The sequence below is a fragment of the Erinaceus europaeus genome, chromosome 1, assembly GCF_950295315.1.
Source record: "Erinaceus europaeus chromosome 1, mEriEur2.1, whole genome shotgun sequence".
NCBI classification, from domain to species: domain Eukaryota; kingdom Metazoa; phylum Chordata; class Mammalia; order Eulipotyphla; family Erinaceidae; genus Erinaceus; species Erinaceus europaeus.
Genome location: NC_080162.1, coordinates 91,062,707 through 91,085,028, shown reverse-complemented (window position 1 = coordinate 91,085,028; position 22,322 = coordinate 91,062,707). Strand labels below are relative to the sequence as shown.

Genomic DNA, 22,322 nt, shown 5'->3' with positions numbered 1-22,322 from the left:
ACCATGTGCTGCCCGCAGTGGAATTCCTGCCCCAGCTTCTGAGTCCTGAGAGTCATGAGCTTACTCAATACATCTCTTTGAGCCCTGAGTCTGCCCTTCACTGTCCCAGTCAGTGGAGAAGCAGTGATAAGAATGGGGGGGGGATCCCTACCCATATTTGCTTTCTCCTTGTGGGAAGGAGTCAACAGGTGGTTAAACTGTTCTTGACACCAGTCACCAACAGGTTCACTGAGGCCATTGTTGATAGGAGTTCTGGAGAAAATAAACAGTAATAGCATCAGAATTGGAGGATGGAGGTTGGATTGAGTAATTCAAGGAGTTGATGAATAAGCTAAAATCTGATAAAACATCACTATGCAAAGAGGTAGGTATGGAAGAGCATTCCAAGGAGAGGGAACAGCAAGAGTAAATGTCTTGAGTCAGGAATGAGAATGTTGGATTCCTGGAGAGGTGGATTTTGCCTAGCATTATAGAAACCTGGGAAATACAGGAATACAAATGTGCTGCAAAGTGGCTTTTCTGAACCCCTGCATAGGGGAGAAAAGTGCCTCACATTTATTTTCCCTTCAGAAGGTTTTATACTTACATAACAGATGAAGAGACTGAGGATCAGAGACAACTGTTTTGTCCAGTGTAACTGAGCTTGAAAGGGGAAGGGTGGAATGTAACCAACTGTTGTCTTTGTCTGGAATCCAGCTTCCTACCATTAACATCTCTGTGGTTAGTACTGTTTCCAAACTTGTGCCTTGCCCCTTCCTGTACATGAGGCACAGAGAGGAGTCAGAAGTGGGTCTCTGAGAAGGCTGGACCTCCCTGTGAATGACAGATCTCAGTCTGGATGGGATTAGGCTGAGTCAAGAGCTTGAGAGCTGAGTTGCTCCAAAGAAGGGCAACTACTCTGTTCATGAAGTAAAAGTGTAAACATGAACTTTCTCCTAAGTCAAGAGAGAAGAGGATAAGGCTAGAGTGGGGCTTGTGTGTGTGTGTGGGGTATTCAGTTAGGTGGGTTGATGGTGAGGGCCAAGTGGCAGGAACAAAATCCTGTAGCTGGGAGATCAGTTCGGGAACAGAAAGAACAGCTAGTTGACTACACATCAGAGTTTGAAAGAGTAGGGGACAAAAGGGCTGGGTGGTAATGCACTAGGCTGAGTGTATACATCATAGCGTACAAGGACCTGGGTTCAAGACCCTGGTCCTACCTGTGGGGGGGGGGGAGCTTCATGAGTGGTAAAGCAGGGCTGCAGCGCTCTCTCTCTTCTTCTCTACTTTCCCTTCAACTTCTCTCTGTCTTTATACTAAATCAATCAGTAAATAAAATGTTTTTTAGAAAGAGTAGGAGATGGGAGTCAGGCGGTAGTGCAGCAGGTTAAGCGCAGGTGGCGCAAAGCACAAGGACTGGTCTAAGGATCCCAGTTTGAGCCCCCGGCTCCCCACCTGCAGGGGGAGTCGCTTCACAGGTGGTGAAGCAGGTCTGCAGGTGTCTGTCTTTCTCTCCCCCTTTCTGTCTTCCCCTCCTGTCTCCATTTCTATCTGTCCTATCCACCAATGACGACATTAATGACTACAACAATAAAAGCAACAAGGGCAACAAAAGGGAATAAATAAATTTAAAAATAAAATATTAAAAAGAAAGAAAGAAAGAAAGAAAGAAAGAAAGAAAGAAAGAAAGAAAGAAAGAAAGAAAGAAAGAGTAGGAGACAAGTACAGTCAAGACAAGCTGCTGAGGACCTTGAATGTCAGGCAAAGACTGGGGCTTTATCCTTAGTCAATGAGAGCTTTGAAAGGCTTCAGGGAGAGGGAGCAGAGTGCTCAGATGGTCCTGTCTGTGGGACTAGGGAGACAGCCTCATAGTTTAGCAGCTAAGCCAAACTCCTACCAGTTCCAGCCCCATATGAATCTCCTTTGAGGGAGTCGGGCAGTAGTGCAGCCGGTTAAGCGCACGTGGCGCAAAGCGCAAGGACCAGCATAAGGATCCTGGTTTGAGTCCTGGCTCCCCACCTGTAGGGGAGTCACTTCACAAGCGGTGAAGCAGGTCTGCAGGTGTCTTTCTCTCCCCCTCTGTCTTCCCCTCCTCTCGATTTCTCTCTGTCCTATACAACGACATCAGTAATAACTATAACAATAAAACAACAAGGGCAACAAAAGGGAATAAATAAATATTTGAAAAATAAATAAATAAATAAATAAATCTCCTTTGAATGTCAAAAGCAAGAATTCCCACACTGGACCTGAGGGAGAGATCTCCTCATTTCCACCCAACACTCTACAATGGGGTACAACAGAACATTCCTGGGCTCTGGAATCAGAGAAGACCTGAGTCTGAATCCCAAATGGATTGTAAAATTGTTGGGAAATCAGAGTACCCACTCCAAAGTCTCCCCCCACCCCATCTCTGAAATGAGCCTCAGTAGTTCTGTCAAAAAACAGATAGTAAACATCTACTGCAGTTCTGTGCTCAACATTCCCAGGGCTGGAAGAAAGAGTGTTTGGCACATAGTAGGTCCTTAGGAAATGGATATTTAGTATTTTTCTCAGTCTCTGGACACTGATTGTTCCACTTCGTTATGAAATCAGTACTAAGCCCATATATCTCTCTAGGCCTCAAACATCTATCTAGGCTTCTCTAGGCTGTGAGCCTTAAAGCTGGTGGGGGAGGGGCAGTTCACAGACAAAGTAGAGAGCAGAGAGATGAATTCCTTGGTTGGCGGGTGTGTGTGTGTGTGTGTGTGTGTGTGTGTAACAGCCCCTTTTGTATCTGAGTTGACTGGTGGTTTGAGCAATGGATGCACCATTCAGTCAGTTACAAATACACGCACAGGAGCCCACATACCGAGTCTCCAGGAAGCCTATAACATGCATGAGTCTGCAACCTTTTATGTATATTATACCTATGTGGGCTCTATATGTACATATTTGTGGGGAAGAAAAAACCACACTCTCACCCAAGTCAGGAAGTAGTGCCCTCCTCTCCCTGCCTCCAGCCTTTCCAACAGCAGCACTCTGCAGCATTGCTTGTGTGTGTGTGTGGCGGGGTGTGTGTGCCAGCAGGTGCACCTGGTGGCCCTTCAGAAGGGGCTTGGGCCTAGTGCTCTGGACAGAATGGACTAGCTTCTGTTGCTTGCTGGCCCAGTTGACTCAGGGTAAGGCACTTGACTTCTCTGAACCTCAGTTTCTGCATCTGTACATCTAGGGCAATGACAGTGCCATGGAGTCTTGGAGAGCCCTGTTCATTTGAAGTCTTTACACAGGCCTGGCACAGGGCCTTGCTGGGCACACAGAAATGATATACTATGTGGCCAGTGGCTGGTGCTCCTCCTCGTCATCATCATCATCTTCTTCTTCATCTCCTCCTCCTACTTCCTTTCTTTTCTTTATTAGGGGGATTAATGCTTTACAGTTGACAGTAAAATACAGTAGTTGGTACATTTGTAACATTTCTTCGTTTTCCACATAACAGTCTAGCTAGCACACACCCACCCACAAGTCCTCCTCTGCCATCGTGTTCCAGAAACTGAAAACTCCCCCCACCCCCACCCCCACCCCCCACCCCAGAGTCTTTTACTATGTACAAAAAAACTTTGTGTTTTCCCTTCTGTCCTTATTTTTCAACTTATGTCTCTGAGATCATCCCATTTCATCCTCCTCTTTCCAGTTTATCTCACTTAACATGGTTCCTTCAAGCTCTATCCAAAATGAGGTGGAAAAGGTGAATTCACTATTTTAATAGCTGAGTAGTATTCCTTGCTCAGCCATTCATCTGTTGTTGGGACACCTGGGTTTCTTCCAGGTTTTGGTTATTACAAATGTGCTTCTGTGAACATGGGTATAAACAGATCTTTTTGGATGGTTGTGTTTGATTCCTTAGGATATATTCCCAGGAGAGGAATTGCAGGGTCATAGAGTAGGCCCACTTCTAGCCTTCTGAGAGTTCACCAGACTGAGCTCCATCAGGGTTACATTCCCACCAGCAGTGCAGGAGGGATTCTTTGTCCCAGCAACCTCTCCAGCATTTGTTGATGCTACTTTTTCTTTTCTTTTTTTAAATTTAATTTTATTTATTTTTCCTTTTGTTGCCCTTGTTGTTTTATTGTTGTAGTAATTATTGTTGTAACTGATGTCGTCTTTGTTGGATAGGACAGAGAGAAATGGAGAGAGGAGGGGAAGACAGAGAGGGGGAGAGAAAGATAGACACCTGCAGACCTGCTTCACGGCCTGTGAAGCGACTCCCCTGCAGGTGGGGAGCTGGGGGCTCGAGCCGGGATCCTCCCCCTTGTCCTTGTGCTTAACCCGCTGTGCTACTGCCCAACTCCCGGATGCTACTTTTTCTGATGTATGACATTCTCACAGGAGTGAAATGGTATCTCATTGTCGTCTTTATTTGCATTTCTCTGACAATTAATGACTTAAAACATTTTTTCATATGTTTGTTGGTCTTCTGGATCTCTTTTTTTTTCTTTTTCCTTTTGTTGCCCTTGTTGGATTTTTTATTGTTGTGGTGGTTATTATTATTGTTATTATTGATGTCGTTGTTGTTGGATAGGACAGAGAGAAATGGAAAAGAGGAGGGGAAGACAGAGAAGGGGAGAGAAAGATAGACAGCTGCAGACCTGTTTCACCACTTGTAAAGCAACCCCCTTGCAGGTGGGGAGCCAGTGGCTTAAACTGGTATCCTCACGCCAGTCCTTGCGCTTCACATCATGTGTGCTTAACCTACTATACTACTGCCTGACCCCCTCTGGATCTCTTCTTTGGTGAATATTTTGTTAATATCCTCTCCCCATTTTGGATGGGGTCATTTGTTTTCTGGCTTGTGTTGTTCTAAGTGGTCACTTGCCTAGTCTCACAAGCTCCTTGTGATGTATGTATTAGTACCACTACTACTATTGTTGTTGTTATAAATAATTATTATTACTTCGTATCTCCAGAGGATGAACCTAGAGAACAGAGAGATTAAGTGACCTGCCTAAGGTCACACAGCAAGGTTTCAAACCTAGGCAGGTAGGCCCAGCACTCCCAGGATATACACACACACACACACACACACACACACACACACAGAGTCACAAAACACACACATACACTCACACAAACACACACACTGAAATATAGCCACATTTTCTCACTGCATTCTTCCACCTTCCTGGTGCTCACTGATCCAGTGAAAAATAAGATGGTGAGATTTGAGCAGAACCTTCTAGACCCACAGTTGCCTCCTGTCCTCAGACCATTGGCAGGTCTCCAGTATACATACATGATACATGGTGTTTTTTACTCCAACATATGTAAACCACATTCTGGGTGGATGGAAGGGTGGAGGTCCCCTCACCAGACATTTCGAAATAACAACTTGAATAACAATAGTTTTCACTCCTGGAATAATTATTTTTAGAACACAGCTAGGCACCTCATCTTCTAACTAGAGATTTCATCTTCTAACTACTTGCAAGGTAGATTGCTATTTCTGTTTGGGTGGAAATTAAGACTCAAATATGGAATTGAGTTGTCTGGAGTCAACAAAGACCATGGTCCAGGCCCAGGATTGAGCTGCTGCCTCGTGTAGCTTTGTTCTTCCAGCTGCAACACAATGACACACACACACACACACACACACACACACACACACACACACACATACCATTTCCACCCAACAGACATACCAGACACACAGTTTGTGCACCAATATGTGGGTGTGATAGCCTCCCCTCCACCAGCTGCCCCCCCCCAGGCCTTGTCACATGCTGCACCCCTCCCACCCCTCTCTCCCACTCACTCAGTGGCAAATGCTAAAAGAAGTGGTTCCCTGAGCTGAAACAAAGCCACCTGGGCTCAGCCAGCCACGCTGACCTTCAGTCCTAACTCTTTAGCTGGCTAATGGTGCTCCCCCATCCCCACCCCCTCTCAGCCTTGGGAACAGCTGCTTCCACTTAGATTCCAGTTTTCCCCCTTCCCCTCCTGGAGGGAACAAAAGATAAAATCTGGGAGAAGGATGACAAAAGAGTAGAGGTCTGAGCAGAGAAGGAAAAAGCAAGAAGAATGCAGTCCCTGTCCTCTCGTGAGCCTTGCCTCATGCTCAGCCTGACCTGACATCAGGAGCCCCCCAGGCTGTGTTTTGTTGCCGGCTCTCTCCTGCAAATGCTCCTCCCACTTGTAAAACTAGCTGAGCGGACAGTCAGAATGCAACTGATCTCCTTTGGGCCTGAACATCTGTCAGGGCCAGGTTGGGACCTGGGTCTTGACCTGCAATACAGAGCATCCTTTGGCCTCCTTGAATTTCAGCTTTGAATGTTTCAACAAGCTAGAAAGGAGTCTGTGTATAGAGTCCCCAAGTTTAGGTACAAACTCCAGTTCTGGGGCCATTCCTATACAAACAGGCCACCATTATGACAGATTTGTGGAAATAAGAAAAAGGCATCCTTTTGAGAAGGTAATCCTGGGTTAAGATAAAGGCTTGGTATGCAGAACACTGACTGGATACACACATACACACACACACACACACACACACAGACACACACACATGCCTGCCCTCCTCTCTATTAATCTCCTCCACTTCAGCTTGTCAGCTTTATGTATGTCACCTTTATGTGCAGCGTATAACTTGCACAAACAACCACACTTGGAAGTTCCAAGCTTGGTTCCTCTCTGAGTCTCGGTACATCCATCTGAAAAGTTGGTGCAATCACCCATTTCACAGTACGCCAGGCAGGAAGCTCCTCTCTTCTGCTGTCCCTATATCCCCAGGACCTACCACAGAGAAGGCACAAGTGAATGTTCAGGCAAAAGGAGTAAATGGAAGGAAAAGCAACTCACAGGCTGCTAAGTGCTGTGCTGAGGAAGGAATTAGCATCTTGGGTCAGAACGTCCCATACATACTTTCGTCCAGGTGGCCAGAGGTCAGGAAGATGTAGGCTCAGTAGCTTAGGGACAGAAAAGAGCACAAAAGTTCAGAAGACTGGTTGTAATGTCCACTGTCCAGATGTATAGCCCTTTACAGTTTGTCAAACTTTCACATCCACCACAACAGTAAATATCAAAAGAGCTGTCGTTTTATAATGCCTGGGTCGGTGAGTTACCTCCCGTAACCCTATCCCATGTCTGTGTGAGGAGAGCATGATTCACTCCCATTTCCACACAAGTAGATCGGCCAAGGAGGGCTGGTGTCTTGTCCAAGGTCACACAGGTAGAATAAGGTAGTAGAGAACTCATAATGAGCTCTGACTGCTGTCAAATGTGCAGTCCTACTGAGTCTCATCCCCATTCAACAGATGAAACAACTGAGGCTCCGGGGAGGCTTGGTAATTATGCCAATGCCCACTCAAGAGTTATCTCAGGGTTTTGGCCCCCAGCAGAGACTGTGTCTGGGGTCCTCTTGGCACCCTACCCCTGGGTTCAGTTCCCCATTCCAAGAGATGGGAGTAGGGCCCCTTTCCTCATCCTGGGAGGAACCTGCCTGCAGGCTAAGCCTGGCTTCACCAAGCTTCTTTGTCTTGGCTGCACAATGAGTCTTTGCTTGGCATTCGAGGCCTTTGTGGGCCCACAGCCTGGCGGTGCCCCCGCTGAGTTATCAGCGTTGAGAAGTGGAGGCTGGAGCTGGCGGGGCCTCTCTGGGCCGCCGCCTGAGACATGTGTTGGACACGGGCCTTTCAGGCCTGTAGCCTCTGCACAAAGGCCTGGGAAGAAAGCGGAACAAAGGGCTTTTTCATGCAGCAACTGAAAAGCAGAAGATTAGCTAGGGTGCACTGTGCCTGCAGGGAAGGACTGGTGGCCACCCCCACTCCACAACCCACCATCCCCCCTACACACCCCACCTGCAATGCAAGTCATTCTCTTCACCTGACCTGGGGCCTCTACTCTCCATGCCCACTCCCTCTCCTGCTGAAAATTCCCACTGAGGGCTGGCAAGATAGCTCATCTGGATAGTGCACCTGCTTTGTCATGTACTCAATCTGGGTTTGAGCCCAGCTTTCACCACACTTGAGGAAGCCTCCTCCCTGTCTGTCTGTCTGTCTGTCTGTCTATCTGAAAAAGTAAGCCCAGAGTGGTGAAACCCTGGGCTGACTTTTTCAGGTAGAGAAGCCCAATCTTAGTCACCTCTTCACAAAAGATGTCAAGCGAATATTAGTGAGTGCTAACTCTATGCCAGACACTGCCTACTTCCAGCCCTCACAACCACAGAAGGCACCATTATCTGCCCCCTCCCCTTATTGCCAAAGAAACTGGGGCTCAGAAAGGTTAAGGGGTGCCACTGGTCACACCACAGTGGAGAAGCAAAACCAAGTCCATCTCCACTCCCCCTCACTGCTGGGCAAAGCTTCTCTGCCCTTTGTGCCTCCCCAGCAGGTGGTCCTACATTTGGGGTAGGTAGGGGACCTGGGCTCAGGCTCCACCTGGTTCCAGGGCACCTTCAATCAGTCCCATCCTGCCTTTGTCAGGTACGCCATTGACCGTGACTCAGATTTGGACCGGATCTTTGATATCGATGCAGACACGGGTGCCATTGTGACGGGCAAGGGCCTGGACCGTGAGACAGCGGGCTGGCATAACATCACTGTGCTGGCCATGGAGGCAGGTGAGTTGGGCTGACCCTGTGGAGCCTTTGGGAGGGCTGGGCAGGGCTGGTGAGGGGCTGCTCCAGGAAAGAGGCAAAGAGGAAAACCCCCACAGGACTGGAGTTGATGGCCAGGCATGGAAATCTAGGGAGACCCAAAGCCAGAGGGGCAAGGTCAGACTAACAGCTGACTCTCTCCCCTCAGAAGTAATTGTGCAATTATCTGCCTTCCACCAGGGCCCATTTTAGAGGCTGGGTATAGAGAAAAGATCCTGTTCTGTGTGTGGGAGGGCTAGACTATTAGCAAACTAAGAGGAAGGGTGAATATAAAATGTCTAGTAGTATTACATGCTAACAGAAAAAAAAAAAAGGTAAGGGGCCAGGAGATGGCTCACCTGGGAGAGCTTTACCATGTGCAAGGACATAGGTTCCAGTCTTCGGGCCACCACATGAGAGCACCTGCTTGAGAGGGGAAGTGGTGTCTCCTCAATTGCTTGCTTGCATTCTGGTTCTTTTTATTATTATTATTATTATTTTAACAGGACAGAGAGAAATTGAAAGGGAGAGAGGTAGAAAGAAAGAGACACCTACAGCATTGCCTCACGGCTCTCGAAACTGCCCCTGCCCATAACAGGGAGATTTGAACCTGAATCCTTGAGCATGGTAACTTGGGAGCTCAACTGGGTGCACCACTGCCTGGTCCCTCATTCTGCCTCTCCTTCCCTCTCTGTCTCTGACTGTCTATCTTACAAAAAATAAAATAGAGTCAAGAGTAGAGGAATCATACAGGCATGGAACCTCAGTGAAAACTGGTTAAAAAGAAACAAGAGGGAACTAAGAAAGAAGGGGGGGGGATGGGAGAGCAAGGGGCCTGTCTCCCACCAGCCTCCTCCAGAACTGCCCCTGCCCTGGCCTTTTGTACAAGGCCCTGCCCCCTCAGCTCTCAGGTCTCAGGAGCCACTAGAGCTTCCAAAGCAATCATAACAACAGGAATGCTGAGAGACTCAGAGCCCCAGGCAGCACCGTTCAAATTCACCTCTGCACACCTCTGCCCCAGGCTCCTCCTGCCCCACCAGCCCTCCTACCAGTCCTCCTTCACCTCCCCCAGTTTGGTTTCCCTCCCACTTTGCAGCCTCAACCGGCCCATTCTGGCCAAGGAAGTCCCTAGGCTGAAGTTCCCTTCGTCTCTTTCAACTTAGGTTTAAAAGAAAATACAAAGCTGGCTCAAACCTCAGTGCCTGCTGCTCCGGAGCCTTTGAATCCACTCCTCAGCTGCATGAAAGGGAGATAACAAAGGTGGCTGGAGAGGAAGTGGTGGCTGGACTCGAAGGAAGAGAGCTCGCACCACCACCACCTTGCCTCCCTGAACCTACTCCCTGTGCAGCCAGGGGACTGGCCTGGCTGCTGGGCACAAATGCCTCTTCTATCTACCCACAAAGACATCTCCCCTTCCAGCCTGTCACACAGCCCAGTGTCCCACCACCAGCAAATTCCCTCCTTGGTTAAGCATTATGCCTCTGCCCAGTGGGTCTCTTCAGAAGGCAGCCAGAGCAGCACACAAAGTCTGTAATACTGCCATTTCACAGGAAAAAGGATGTGAGGGAGACTCCCCCCTCAGACATTGTACTGTGTTTACCTACTACATATTCTGGGCCAGACCCTTTCTAGCACATGCTTTTTGTTAAATTGTGGTCAGTAACGGACCAACACCCATTTGACTGATGGGAAAAATTGAGACTCAGGAGAGTTAGGGCATTTGCCCAGTGCTTTCCACAGCATTGCTATGCGGCCAGCCTCCCTTTTTCTCTACTCTCTGCTTCCTGAACCCCATTTCATGTCACCCACTCATCCGACCCCACCCTACCAGCTCCCAACGGCTAATGGTAGGGAAGGAGATGAGTGTCTGAAAGCAGAAGACTGGTCACTGGACTAGACGCCCTCATTCTCAGAGCTGCAGTCTACAGCTTGGCCCATTCCTTACCAGATCTAGTAATTACTGAGAAAATGAATGGTTCCCACTTCACAGTGTTGGTAGTCAAGTTAGTTAGGGTAATGCACAGACAGACTTAGCCCAGGACTTAATAAGAACTGATAATATCTGTCAGTCTTGACACTGTGCACTTGAGTTAAGCATCATTTCTATGCCCAACACTTTATGGTGATAAGCTCATTAAATCTCACATAAGAGATGCATTTAGTCCCAAAGTGTGAATGAAGACATTGAGACTCAGTAAGGTGCAGTGATTTGTTCAAATTCCCAGTCTTGGCCTGTCTGATTCTAGTGTCCAACTTTGACCCTGATACCTCTCAAATCATACTTCCTTGCTTCTGGGCCTGAATCCAGGAGTGCCACAAATAACGCAGCCACTCTAGTTGCTAAACACCTCCCTGATATGAGGGCGAAAGCCAGTAAGTATTCCCCATTCTACAGGTGAGGACCCAGAGGCTAAGGGAGGAACAGTGGTGGCCCCAAAACCACAGAGTAGGATCAGGCCGACTCAGGACTCCAGCATTCCCTTCCCTTCTCCCTGCACCTGCTGAAACCCCAAGTACATTGCCAGTGGAGCTGCCCAACCATGCCATGCTGCTAGAGCATCCATTTGTCTTCCTCAGACATGGGATACTGGTAGGGTCATGGCAGCCCTGCTTGCTTTGGAAATAGCAAACCTGAGGTGACAAGAATCAGAGAGGAAATATTTATACACAACGGCAAGTTTGGCGAGCACCTCAGTAAATGCAGCACTCAGCTGTGAGCCTGGGTCTGTCATATTGGATTACCTCAAAGACTCCAGAACCACTTAGTATGCCGGCTCCCCTCTCCCTGAACTTCTGAGTCATCCATTCTGCCCATGCAGACGCTCCTTCCACTGACATTATCTTTAACGTTTTGTAATCATGAAATATTAATGACCAATATTGAATTTAAAGTACAATTTGTGTCTGAATCTTTTGGTGGAAAGGACAGTTGTAAAGGGACAGTCTTCAGAGAGACGGGGGTGGGGGGGACTTGGAAAGCCAAGGCTAGTGGTGGGGGAAGTACAAAGGGAGAGCACTTCACTAGCCCCTTTCTCTAGGAAGGGACCCTGCCCTGGTCTGGAAAGTTGGCATCTAGCAAAGACCTAAGCAGATCAGCTATAAATGTCCCCATCTGGGTCAGCCCCGGCCAAGTCACATCTTGCACATGCTGCTTTTCCCTGATAGCACAGAGCAGGCTCTATGATTTATATGTGCATTTTGTGAGTATTTAGTACCTCTCTCCCCCAGGAAACCATACCTCCCATGAGGGCAGGGTTTCATCTGTATCTGCAGCATTCAGACCATGCTACACAGAGAGAAGGCATGAACAGATAAGCTGGCTTTCCTGTTAGGAAGGCTGGGTGGTGTGATGGAAAGCTGGTTGCCTGGTTTCCAAGTGTGTGAGTTTGGGCAGGCCCTAGCCCATCACCTAGTTTTAGTTTCCTCATCTATAAAGTGGCATCTATTGGCTGGCTGTTGGGACAATAACTATGACTAATGGCAGCTCCCATTATTTGAAGCTTACACTCTGCCAGACATCATACTGAATGCTTTTTATCATGCTGACTGCTTTGTACAAAGCAGCTCATGTCATGTACTTAGAAAGCATGTGTATAAAGTGCTTGGCATGGTTCCTGACACCCAGTAGGTACTATTCATAGCCAGAGAGAGCACTGGATGGGTGAGGGTTGTCAGATGATAGACTCCAGCCTCCCCTACCCACTTTTGTGTCCTAGGGAGAGAGTCTGAAGAAGAAAGCAAAGTGCCCAAGTCCATAGATGATCCCTGGACAAGTGCATCTTCAGGATGGCATGGGGCAAGGGCTGTCCAAGGCAGCTAGAGGAAAGAGTAGGGATGTGAGAGTGGGTTGTAGTGGAGTGAGAGCACCAGCATGCACAGAGGGACACCTCCTCAGGCATCAGCAAGTGCTTTCTGAGGGCCTCTTAGCACCCACCTGCATGGGTTGGAAGCTGAGATCTGGTAGTAATTAAGGGACTTGGATCTGGTGGTAATCAAAGAGCTGGGCTCTAGTGGTAATCCAAGAACTGGGATCTAGTGGTAATCAAGGGACTGGGTTCTGAGGGTAATCATATGGCTGGAGCCTAGTGGTAATCAAGGGACTAGGATCTGGGAGTAATCAAGGCTTGGCCACTGACCTTCAGAGCTTGCAGCTGGGCAGGGAAGAAACTTGTCAGTAGTCAATGGCAGCACGGAAGTAAGGGGACTCTGGCCAGGACTTGTTTAATAGAGAGAAGAGATAGAAAAATTTTCCCAGAGGAGAAGACATCCAGGGCTGAGTCTCATGGGCTGAGGAAAGGGGACTTTGATACATCTGGAAGGAAGATGTTGGATTCAAAGGTCAGGCAGTTTCCTGTTCACTCTGAGAATGAAGAGAGGGGATGTCGCCAGAGATTAGGGCTGCAGGATGATGCAGCAGGGAAGGCAAGGTGAGTGTGCCTTCCTTGGACTTCCCATGAGGAACCCAGACTTTGAGCAGAAGCAGGAAAGCAGAAGGAAGCTGTAGGGAAGACTTGGGCTTGGCTGTGTCCTGGGGGTGCCTCCATGGCGGGCCTGGACTCACAGGAGGAATTAAAGAAAGGCTGGAGGTGGCGCCCTCAGGAAGAGGTTTGACCACCACCCTGCAGGGAATGGGCTGCTTAAAGCAGCAATGAAGTCCCTGTCACCAGAGGTACATGAGTCAGGCCTGGGCTCCTCTAGGGCTGGGAACCTCCTGGGATTCTGTGCCATCTAGCAGATGCCAACAGAAACTTCATGATTTCATGGCCTAAAACAGCCCAGGACACCAGAACCAGCTCTGCTCCAGGGAGGAAAACTCTCCCATATCCCCAGTTCCAGGACCCTTACTTCACCCAGAACTCCTCTTAGAAAATGTAATTCCACCCTCCCTAACAAGATCAAAGCCTCCAAATATAGTAAAAGCCAAACAGATAATCAAAGTTCCCAAAAGAGAGACAGACCAGAAAGACAGAGAGCACTCAACCTCCCAATCCCACTGGAGATGAGTAGGGACAAGAGCAGGGTGTGTGAGAAATACACTCCTAACAGCTTAACACCCCCTCCCTCAGACACCCCTACCTCCCTACCCAGCCCCCCTCGCCGTCCTGCCTGCTCCTAATTGGGATGATTAATCTTCCTGCCCAGCTGGCCAGCTCTAATCAGAGTCCTGTGTTTGGATGCAATTTAATTCCCTCAGGAGTGGGGAGGGGCCAGGGGACTGCAGAGAAGAGGGTCCAACTCTGCTCTCCCCACCACTTCAAACTTCCCCATCCCTCCCTGGCTCTCCCCCTCTCCCCTGCTCCCCCTCCTTCCCACCCACACTCTTGCAGCCCCCACCCTACCGCCATTTTTCTCTGAGCTTGTTTCTCTGTGACAGACATGGAGAACTTCGGATTCTAACTCCATTTGTTTTACTGAAGAGGAAACCTTGGTCGAGAGAAACAGTGACGGAGACAGAAACAGAAGCAGAAAAAAAAAAAAAAAAAAAAAACCAAACCAGACAGGAGCAGGGTCACACACTGAGAAACTCCTAGACAGAGGGGCTCCAAGTGGGGATACACCTCTACAGAACCAGGGCAACAAATAGACTCTGCATCTCTCCCTCTCTTACACCCCACAGCACCTCCAGTCAGGGATGCCATAGACAATGAAATGGATTCACTGGGCATATCTTTATGGACCAATCATGTGCCATGAACTTAGGGGCTAGGGATGTAGCAGTAAACAGACAAAGTCTTGCTTGCTTACTTCATCATCATTATTATTTATTTTTGGATAGAGACAGAGAAATTGAAAGGGAAAGGGAGAAAGATCTGCAGCACTGCTTCACTCCTTTTTTTAAAAATATTTTATTCCTTTTTGTTGTCCTTGTTTTATTGTTGTAGTTATTGATGTTGTCATTGTTGGATAGAACAGAGAGAAATGGAGGGAGGAGGAGAAGACAAAGAGGGGGAAAGAAAGATAGACACCTGCAGACCTGCTTCACCATTTGTGAAGCGACTCCCCTGCAGGTGGGGAGCTGGGGGCTCGAACCGGGATCCTTATGCTGGTACTTGCACTTTGAGCTACTGCCCAACTCCCCACTGCTTCACTTCTTATTAAGCTTCTCCCCCTGCAGGCAGGGACCAGGGGCTTGTACATTGTAATATGTTCACTCTAACTAGATGAACCACCACCAGGTCCCCCTGCTGCCTACTTTTTAGTGGGGGAGAGCAGCAGGAGAGCAGGGGAAGGGATGTTGGCTAGTTCTAGGGGAAGAAATGAAGCAGGAAGGGATGGCAAGGGGCACATTGAAAATAAGGCCATCTGGAAAGGTCTTCTCAGGCAAAGGTCTGAAAGAGGGAAAGAAGCAAATGTGGACAATGCTAAAAGGAACAAGGATGAGGGATAAGACCAGGAAGAAAGATCTCATAGGAGAGTGAGGGCAATCAAAGAAAGCTTCCTGGAGGAGGTAGGATGTGTTCAAAGTCTTGAAGGCAAGTTAGACTCTGGCAGCTAAAAATAGTCAGAAAGGTAGTACTTGGGCAGGGGTAGATAGCATAATGGTTATGCAAAGAGACTCTTATCTCTGAGGCTTCAAAGTCCCAGGTTCAGTCCCCTGCACCATCATAAGCAGTGCTCTGGTTTAAAAAAAAAAAAAAAAAGACAATACCCACTTTGGAACCAGGTTCAAGCCCTGACCCCATTGATGGTTCCCTGTGACACTTTGGTCAATTTCTTTTTTTCTTTTCCTTTTTAGTGGGGGGAGGGGGTTAATGGTTTACAGTAGATACAGCTGTTAGTAAATGTGTAAAATTTCTCAGTTTTCTGAAAAACACTCTCACCCCCAGCCTGGATCCTCTTCTATCATCTTGCACCAGGACCTGAAAGCCCCTCTCCACCCAAAGTCTTTTACTTTGGTGCAATACACCAAACCCAGTCCAAGTTCTGCTTCATGTTTCCCTTTCCGTTCTTTCTTTTATTTGTTTTAATTGTCCTTATTTACTTATTGGATAGAAACAGCCAGAAATTGAGAGGAAAGGGGAGGGAGAGAAACATAGACACTTGCAGCACTGTTTCACCACTCATAAAGCTTTCCCCCTGCAGGTGGGGACAAGGGGCTTGCACCTAGATCCTTGTGCATCGTAACGTGCAGTGCGTTCAGCCAGGTGTGCCACCACCTGGCCCCTTCCTTTCTGTTCTTATTTCTCAACTTTTGTCTGTGAGTGAGATCATCCCATATTATCTTTCTCTTTCTGGCATATTTCACTTAACATGATTCCTTCAAGCTCCATGCAAGATGAGGTGAAGAAGGTGGGTCCTTTATTCTTTTTTATATATTTTTATTATCTTTATTTTATATACTGAGTAGAGACAGCCAGAAATTGAGAGGGAAGGGAATGATAGAGAGAGAGAGAGACAGAGAGACACCTGCAACACTGCTTCATCACTTGCAAAGCATTCTCCCTGCAGGTGGGGCTGGGGGCTCAAACCTGGGTCCTTGCGCATTGTAACATGTACTCTCAACCAGGTCCACCACCACCTGGCCCTGGTTCTTTATTCTTAATAGCTGAGTGATATTCCATTGTGTATATATACCACAACTTTCTCAGCCACTCATCTGTTTTTGGACATCAGGGTTGTTTCCAGGCTTTGGCTATTACAAATTGTGTTGCTTTGAACATAAGTATACACATATCTTTTGGGATGGATGTATTTGGCTCCTTAGGATATATCCCTAGGAAAGGAATTGCAGGGTCATAGGTTAGGTCCATTACTAGCCTTCTGAGGGTTCTCCAGACTGCTCTCCACCAGGATTGGACCAAATTAACATTCCTACCAACAGTGCAGGAGGGATCCTTTGTTGGGCAAGTTCTTTACTTCTGATATCAACCATCAATAATACTAGCCGGGGGAGGGGGGGGAGGGGAGGGAGAGCAGACTCTGGACTGTGGCAGATGCTCCAGATCTATTTCCTGATGTCCTTTGTGGGAGGAGTGTATTGCTAGGGTAATCCTAATAGGGCCACCAAGCCAGATCCCCTTTTCTCTTTCCTTCCTACTGACACCCCAGTCCTTCAAGCACAGTTTGGACCAGATAGCAGATGAGTAACTGCTAGGGGTAGGGGCTTCCTTAAAGGGGAACTGAGGCTCATTGCCTGTAGCCTCCCCCTTCCCACCCAGGGTTTTCACACTGACTGCCCTCCCATGCTCTCTGCCTGATCAATTCCTGACTCAATCTCAGCCTAAAGGTCTCTGCCTCCAGAGAAAACACCCCTACACCCTGCTCTGGCATAGGAGTTTCTTGCTCCATACTCTCCCGCTCCAGAATTTGCTCTCAAATCTTGTCACAGACTAACGTCACCAGTAACTGCCAATCGAATACGTTGCTGTTTTTTCATTGTATCCTTGGTACAAAGGAGGCACTTGATTTGGAATTGTCAGCAAAATCCAGAATCCTGAGTTCCAAATCACTCATTCCAGTACCCGTCCATTTACATATAAGGGCTCTGAGACCCAGAGAGGGTAAGAGGCCTGCCCACCATGCACAGCAGTTCACCCCTAGTCTGCTCTCATCCAAAGGCACCCACTGAGCAGCCCAACCCTTTGGATCTCCTGGGCCTCACCTGCCACCTCTGTGGATTAATAGTGAGCAAGCACAGGGAGGAAGCACCAGGCCAAAGCATGTTTAATTTTAATTTAGGAATCAGTTAAGGCTGCAGGCCTGCTCAGTGCTGGGCTGTCAATCAACCTTCCTCAAGGCTGCATCAATTAGTTTAAAAATATTGAATGTAATTTTGCCTGACACAACATATTGCAGCTACTGCAAAATATAATTTATTTTAGAAGAAGAAATAATTAAACTAATTTGCATGTCAGTCAGCTGAACTGAGGTGCCAAAGGAGGGGTGGGACCCATCGGGGACATAGTCCCTGGAGAGGGCACTGGACTCTGGGCATTGGGGGTGCTTAGTATGGACCTGGGTCAGAGCAGCAGCTGCTGCTGTCTGGGCCAATCTCCAGGAACTAGGAGGCCCCACCGGCATTGTATTCAGACCAGGACAGTACTTAGAACTAGGAGACTGATGGTGACCCAACCTCAGCCCTGTCACTCATTTACCTGTGGCTTTGGGCAAAATCTTGTCCCTTACCTCAGTTTCCTTATCTACAAAATGGACTTAGCAATAGGTCCCTTATGAGTTATTTTGCATATCCAGTGAGGGTAGAAATAAGAGAATGTGTTACCAATTAGAAAGTCATGCAGAGAAGTGAAGGTTCAACTCACTGATGATTTGTTTTATGCCAGAAACATCTAAGGTTGTAAAATTAAGAATTGGTATTATCTGTTATTCTGAATGACGCTGGCTACGACCAGAAGTGGTCCAGAGGTCAATCAAATGTGGCACATCTGGGACAGGAGGAGGGGGCAGCTCAGCACAAAGTATGGAACTTGCATTCACGAGGTTCCAGGGTAGATTCCTGGCACCATGTGTGCCAGAGTAATGGTCTCTCTCTTTCTCTCTCTCTCTCTCTCTCTCTCTTTGTCTCTTTCTCTCTCTCTCATTGTATGAATAAGCCAATACATCAGGTTGGATTTCTCCCACATGCCAGGGCTCTAGGTCCATGGTTACCATCCCTTGCCACGCATTAGATTATTGGAGCTCTTGAAAAACATCAACAACCCAGCCTTGGGCTTCAGTGTACTGAAATGGCTTCCCAGGTGAGTCTGATATGCAACCAGGCTAAAGAATCTCTGGCCTGAAGTCTAGGGCCTGGATGCTGACTGAGAGCTACGCTATGAGCTCTGGGGACTCTCGGGCACTCCCAAATTCAGGTGTTCCTTCAGTAAGCCATGTAGGTAACAACTTCTGTGATGTAGAAACTAACATCATCAATGCTCATTCAGCTGTCCCTTCTCTAAGACCTGAGACCCCTATGCATGCCAAAGAGCTTGGCATTTTCCCAAGAGGCTCCCAGAGACATGTTGCTTTGTTTTATTTTGCTTTTGAGATAGTGTCGGTTTATATCAACATGTGTGTTTCAGCAGTGCTTTTTCACACTCTTCAAAAATAAGTTGTCATACCACACCCACCCACCAAAGTACTTCAAAACTCCTTCACCACTATCTATTGGGCCTTCTCCATCCTTTGAGCTCTGGCACCTGTTCCCCCCCTTCCCCACTCCTACCCCCAACAGCAGCCTCAGTTCTACAGTATGGATCTGTGCCATTTGACACAAGGACAATAATAAATGGAAGTGGGGCTGAGGAAATAGCTCTGCCTGTTAGAGCATCAGCTTGTATGCTGAGGCCCCTGGTCCAATATTCATCCCCAGCACCATCTTTTTTTTTTTTTAACTTAAAATTTTTTTTATCTTTATTTATTGGGTAGAGACAGAGATAAATTGAGAAGGGAATGGAAGATAGAGAGGGAGAAAGACAGAGAGACACCTGAAGTCCTGCTTCATCACTCGCAAAGCTTTCCCCCTGCAGGTGGGGACCAGGGGCTTGAACCCGAGTCCTTATGCTCTACCAGATGCACCACCACCTCCCTTCCCCAGCCCCCGGCACCATCTTAAGCCAAAGCTGAGCACTTCTCTGATTCTCCCTCTCTGACTCTTTCCATTTTATTCTGTCTCTTGCATTATAAGTTTTAAAAAATTAAGAAGTAAATGGAAGTATGTAAGGTGAAAGATGTGTTACCTTATGGTGAGAAACATTTCAGAATGCATCTGCACATCAGATCATCACATTATAAATCCTGACCTGGCTCAGTATTTTACGTCAACTAAATCTCAATAAAACAGGGGTGTTGGAGGGGGTGGTGTCAGAAAGACTCAGAAAACACCAAAGGGAATAGTGAAACCGCAGGAGTCTTACCAGCAGTAGACCCAACTTTCCAGCAGGGCAGCTGTGTGCTGAGGAGCTGGCCCTGCCATAGGTCTCCCAACAGCAAGGCTCACAGCCTATGGTCTCTCCTTCTGAGTCCTGCAGCACCCCAACTGTGGGGAATTCCAGGAAGGGCACCGTGGCCTTGACTGCCCCATTTCCCTCTTGCTACCTCAGAGTTGCTTGCTCCCATGGTAGGCCTCCCACTTCCTTCTCCCCCCTCCCCTAGCACCCACCATCTGCCTGTTTAAGTTCTCCAGCAACATGCTCTTAAAAATAACAGTTCACCCGGCATTCCCAGTCACGACTTCCATCCCTCACCCCGGAAAAACCCTCTCTAATCACTGAAGCAGCAGATCAGGGCAAGCTGAAGATAAGATGCCCCTGGCTCTGGAGAGGGGTTTGGGTTACAGTTAATTAAGGACCCACCTCCTCCACTCTCTGACCCTCACCCCAGGAGGTGGCTGCACCTGCCTCCGAATCTCCATTTCTCTCTTTATCAACACACAAGCAGCATCTAGTGCACCCCTGAGATCAGAGAAAGAAGCATTCAACAAGCTCTACATCACAGTTGCCACCCCCCAAAAAATCCTGAGGTCCTTGGTTGCCTGGAAGCTTCCAGGCTACCTTCCAAATGGCTCAGGCCAGCCCTATCAGAGACCCAGCTCCCAAATCACTGGCTGGAAGTGGTAGACATTTCTCCTCCAGGGAAATGTCTGAGGTCTCTGGCAAGTTGAGCAAGTCAGTAATGAAATTATGGTCAAGATCGCCAAGGACAGGGCACCCATGAACACTAAGAGATGGGAAGGTTAGAAAGAGCCAATATCTTGGGGTGCTGTTTAGAAAGGTCACGCTGGGAAGGAGTATCCCACTATCCTGAAGTCATTTGATGTCATTGCTAAAAGAAATCTTGAGGATGTCTACTTATTTAGTACATATATATAATTTTTTGTGTATTAGTACTTTACAGATATTAATTAAGTCAGTCCTCTTAACTAACCTACTAGTAGTAAACAACCCCATTTTGCAGGTTAGAAAGCTCAGGTTAAATGACCTGCATGTATCACACAGCTGCTAAGTGACAGAGTTGGGGTCAGAACTATTTGACTTCAGAGTCCTTGAGCTTAATCAATATGCTCAGTTCATTTTCCAGGTGTAGAAACTGAAGTCGGAGAGGTAAAGGTCTCACCCAAGATCAAACACTGGGTCAAGAATAGAGGCAAGTCTGGAATTCAAGCCTCTTTCCACCTAAATCCTTCAAGGCTTCACTCATTTATTCAATGAGTATATTAAAAGCCTCCTCTGTGTCACAGTTAACCAGGTTGGGGACCCAAGGATAAGTAAGGCAGATTCCTTGTACTCGAAGATATCACAGCTGGAGGAATGAAAACTCTTGGCTTTGCTGAGGACCCTGGCCAAGACTCAACACCCATGAATATGTCATGTCCTCTCAGGGTTGGGTCTTAAGACAGCAGAGATTTGGGAGTTTGGCTACCAGCTGACAAGTTATTTACATATTTCCTGTATGTTTCTCTTTAGCAATATGGGGATATGAATCGTACAACATCCTGAGAAGTCTGTGAGCATGCCTGAAATAATGGATATGAGTACTCTGATCTGCATTCTGGTGACCAGAAGCCAGAGGTGGAGGTGGTGATGAGAGTGTTATGTGATGGGATGGTGATGTGGGTAATTGGCAACTGTGGTAGTAGTCAGAGGGGTGATGATGGTGGTTGTGATGGACATGGTAAAGACACATACTGGTGATGATGATGGTGGTTGAGGGTGGGGAAAAGTGATAGCCTTAGGGTTTGTGATGAAGGTAAAAGAGACAAAGGTAAGATGAGTGGACACAGTTGCAGCAATGGTAGTGTTAGTGATGATACTGGTGATCATGGTACTGATTGTTATATTGACAAAAGTGGCAGTGTTGACAGTCCTAATAACTAATGGTGATGGTGAAGGTAGTATTGGTGGAGATGGAATGGTACTAGAGACTGTGTTGGTGAGGTTTGTGTTGATGGTGCCAGTGGTGCCAATGCTAATGACAGTGGTAGTGATAGTAATAGTGACTATGATGGTGATGGTTACAGTGATGATCTAATGGCAGTGATGAAGATACAGTCACCCTTCATTTATCTCAGTTAATCAGTTCCAGGCTCTACCAAGATAAGTGAATTTCCTCAAAGTAGGATTCTTTACTTATAAATCCAATATTTTCATAGAGCACAGAAAACCTCTTTGCAATCTTCTAAATATGGTTTTTAACATTATTAGAGCCCTCTAGACATGAAATAAGCCCTTTAGCTTTGCTTCCTTGTTGAAAGAGATAGTAGACATTGCACTGATGTACATCCTACAGGTGGAGCGAACAGTAAACTCATTCAAATCATAATGGCGGGCAACCTACAAGATTTTCTTGCCATATTTGACCATATCCAAGAGTTTCACCTTCTCCTGGATGTTAAGCATTTTCCTCCGGTGCTTAGTTTCTTCATCAGAAGGCTTAGAAGAAGCAGCACATTTAGGAGCCATTGTGGGGCTTAGATAAAAGTTCTCAGAAATAGTAGACACTTCCAAGAACAAAGATGCTTCCAATGTGTAGCAATGTAGAAGCACATATGAGAGAAACATGCTCTGATTGGCTTGGTTTCCCCAAACCCAAACCTGATTTCAAACACACACAAGGAGTAGTCCAACAGCTGCACCTCGCATTGAAGGATTTGCAGGGATGCTCAAATACACAGTCCATATGTACAGTCATTTTGATTTTTTTTTTGCCTCCAGGGTTATTGCTGGGGCTCGGTGCCTGCACTACACTACGTATCCACTGCTCCTGGAGGCTATTTTTTCCCCTTTTGTTGCCCTGGTTGTTT

At 47.3% G+C, this 22,322-nt stretch overlaps 1 protein-coding gene across 2 annotated transcripts in view; it reads left to right on the top strand.

Moving 5' to 3' along the window:
* The window catches only part of CDH22 (cadherin 22), a 164,764-nt gene that overhangs the window by 131,049 nt on the left and 11,393 nt on the right, over positions 1-22,322 (top strand). For both annotated transcript variants that reach the window (XM_060190931.1, XM_007533075.3), the window contains one exon: positions 8,433-8,569. In XM_060190931.1, the coding sequence (XP_060046914.1) occupies positions 8,433-8,569 (137 nt within the window). The remainder of the gene's footprint in view (positions 1-8,432; positions 8,570-22,322) is intronic.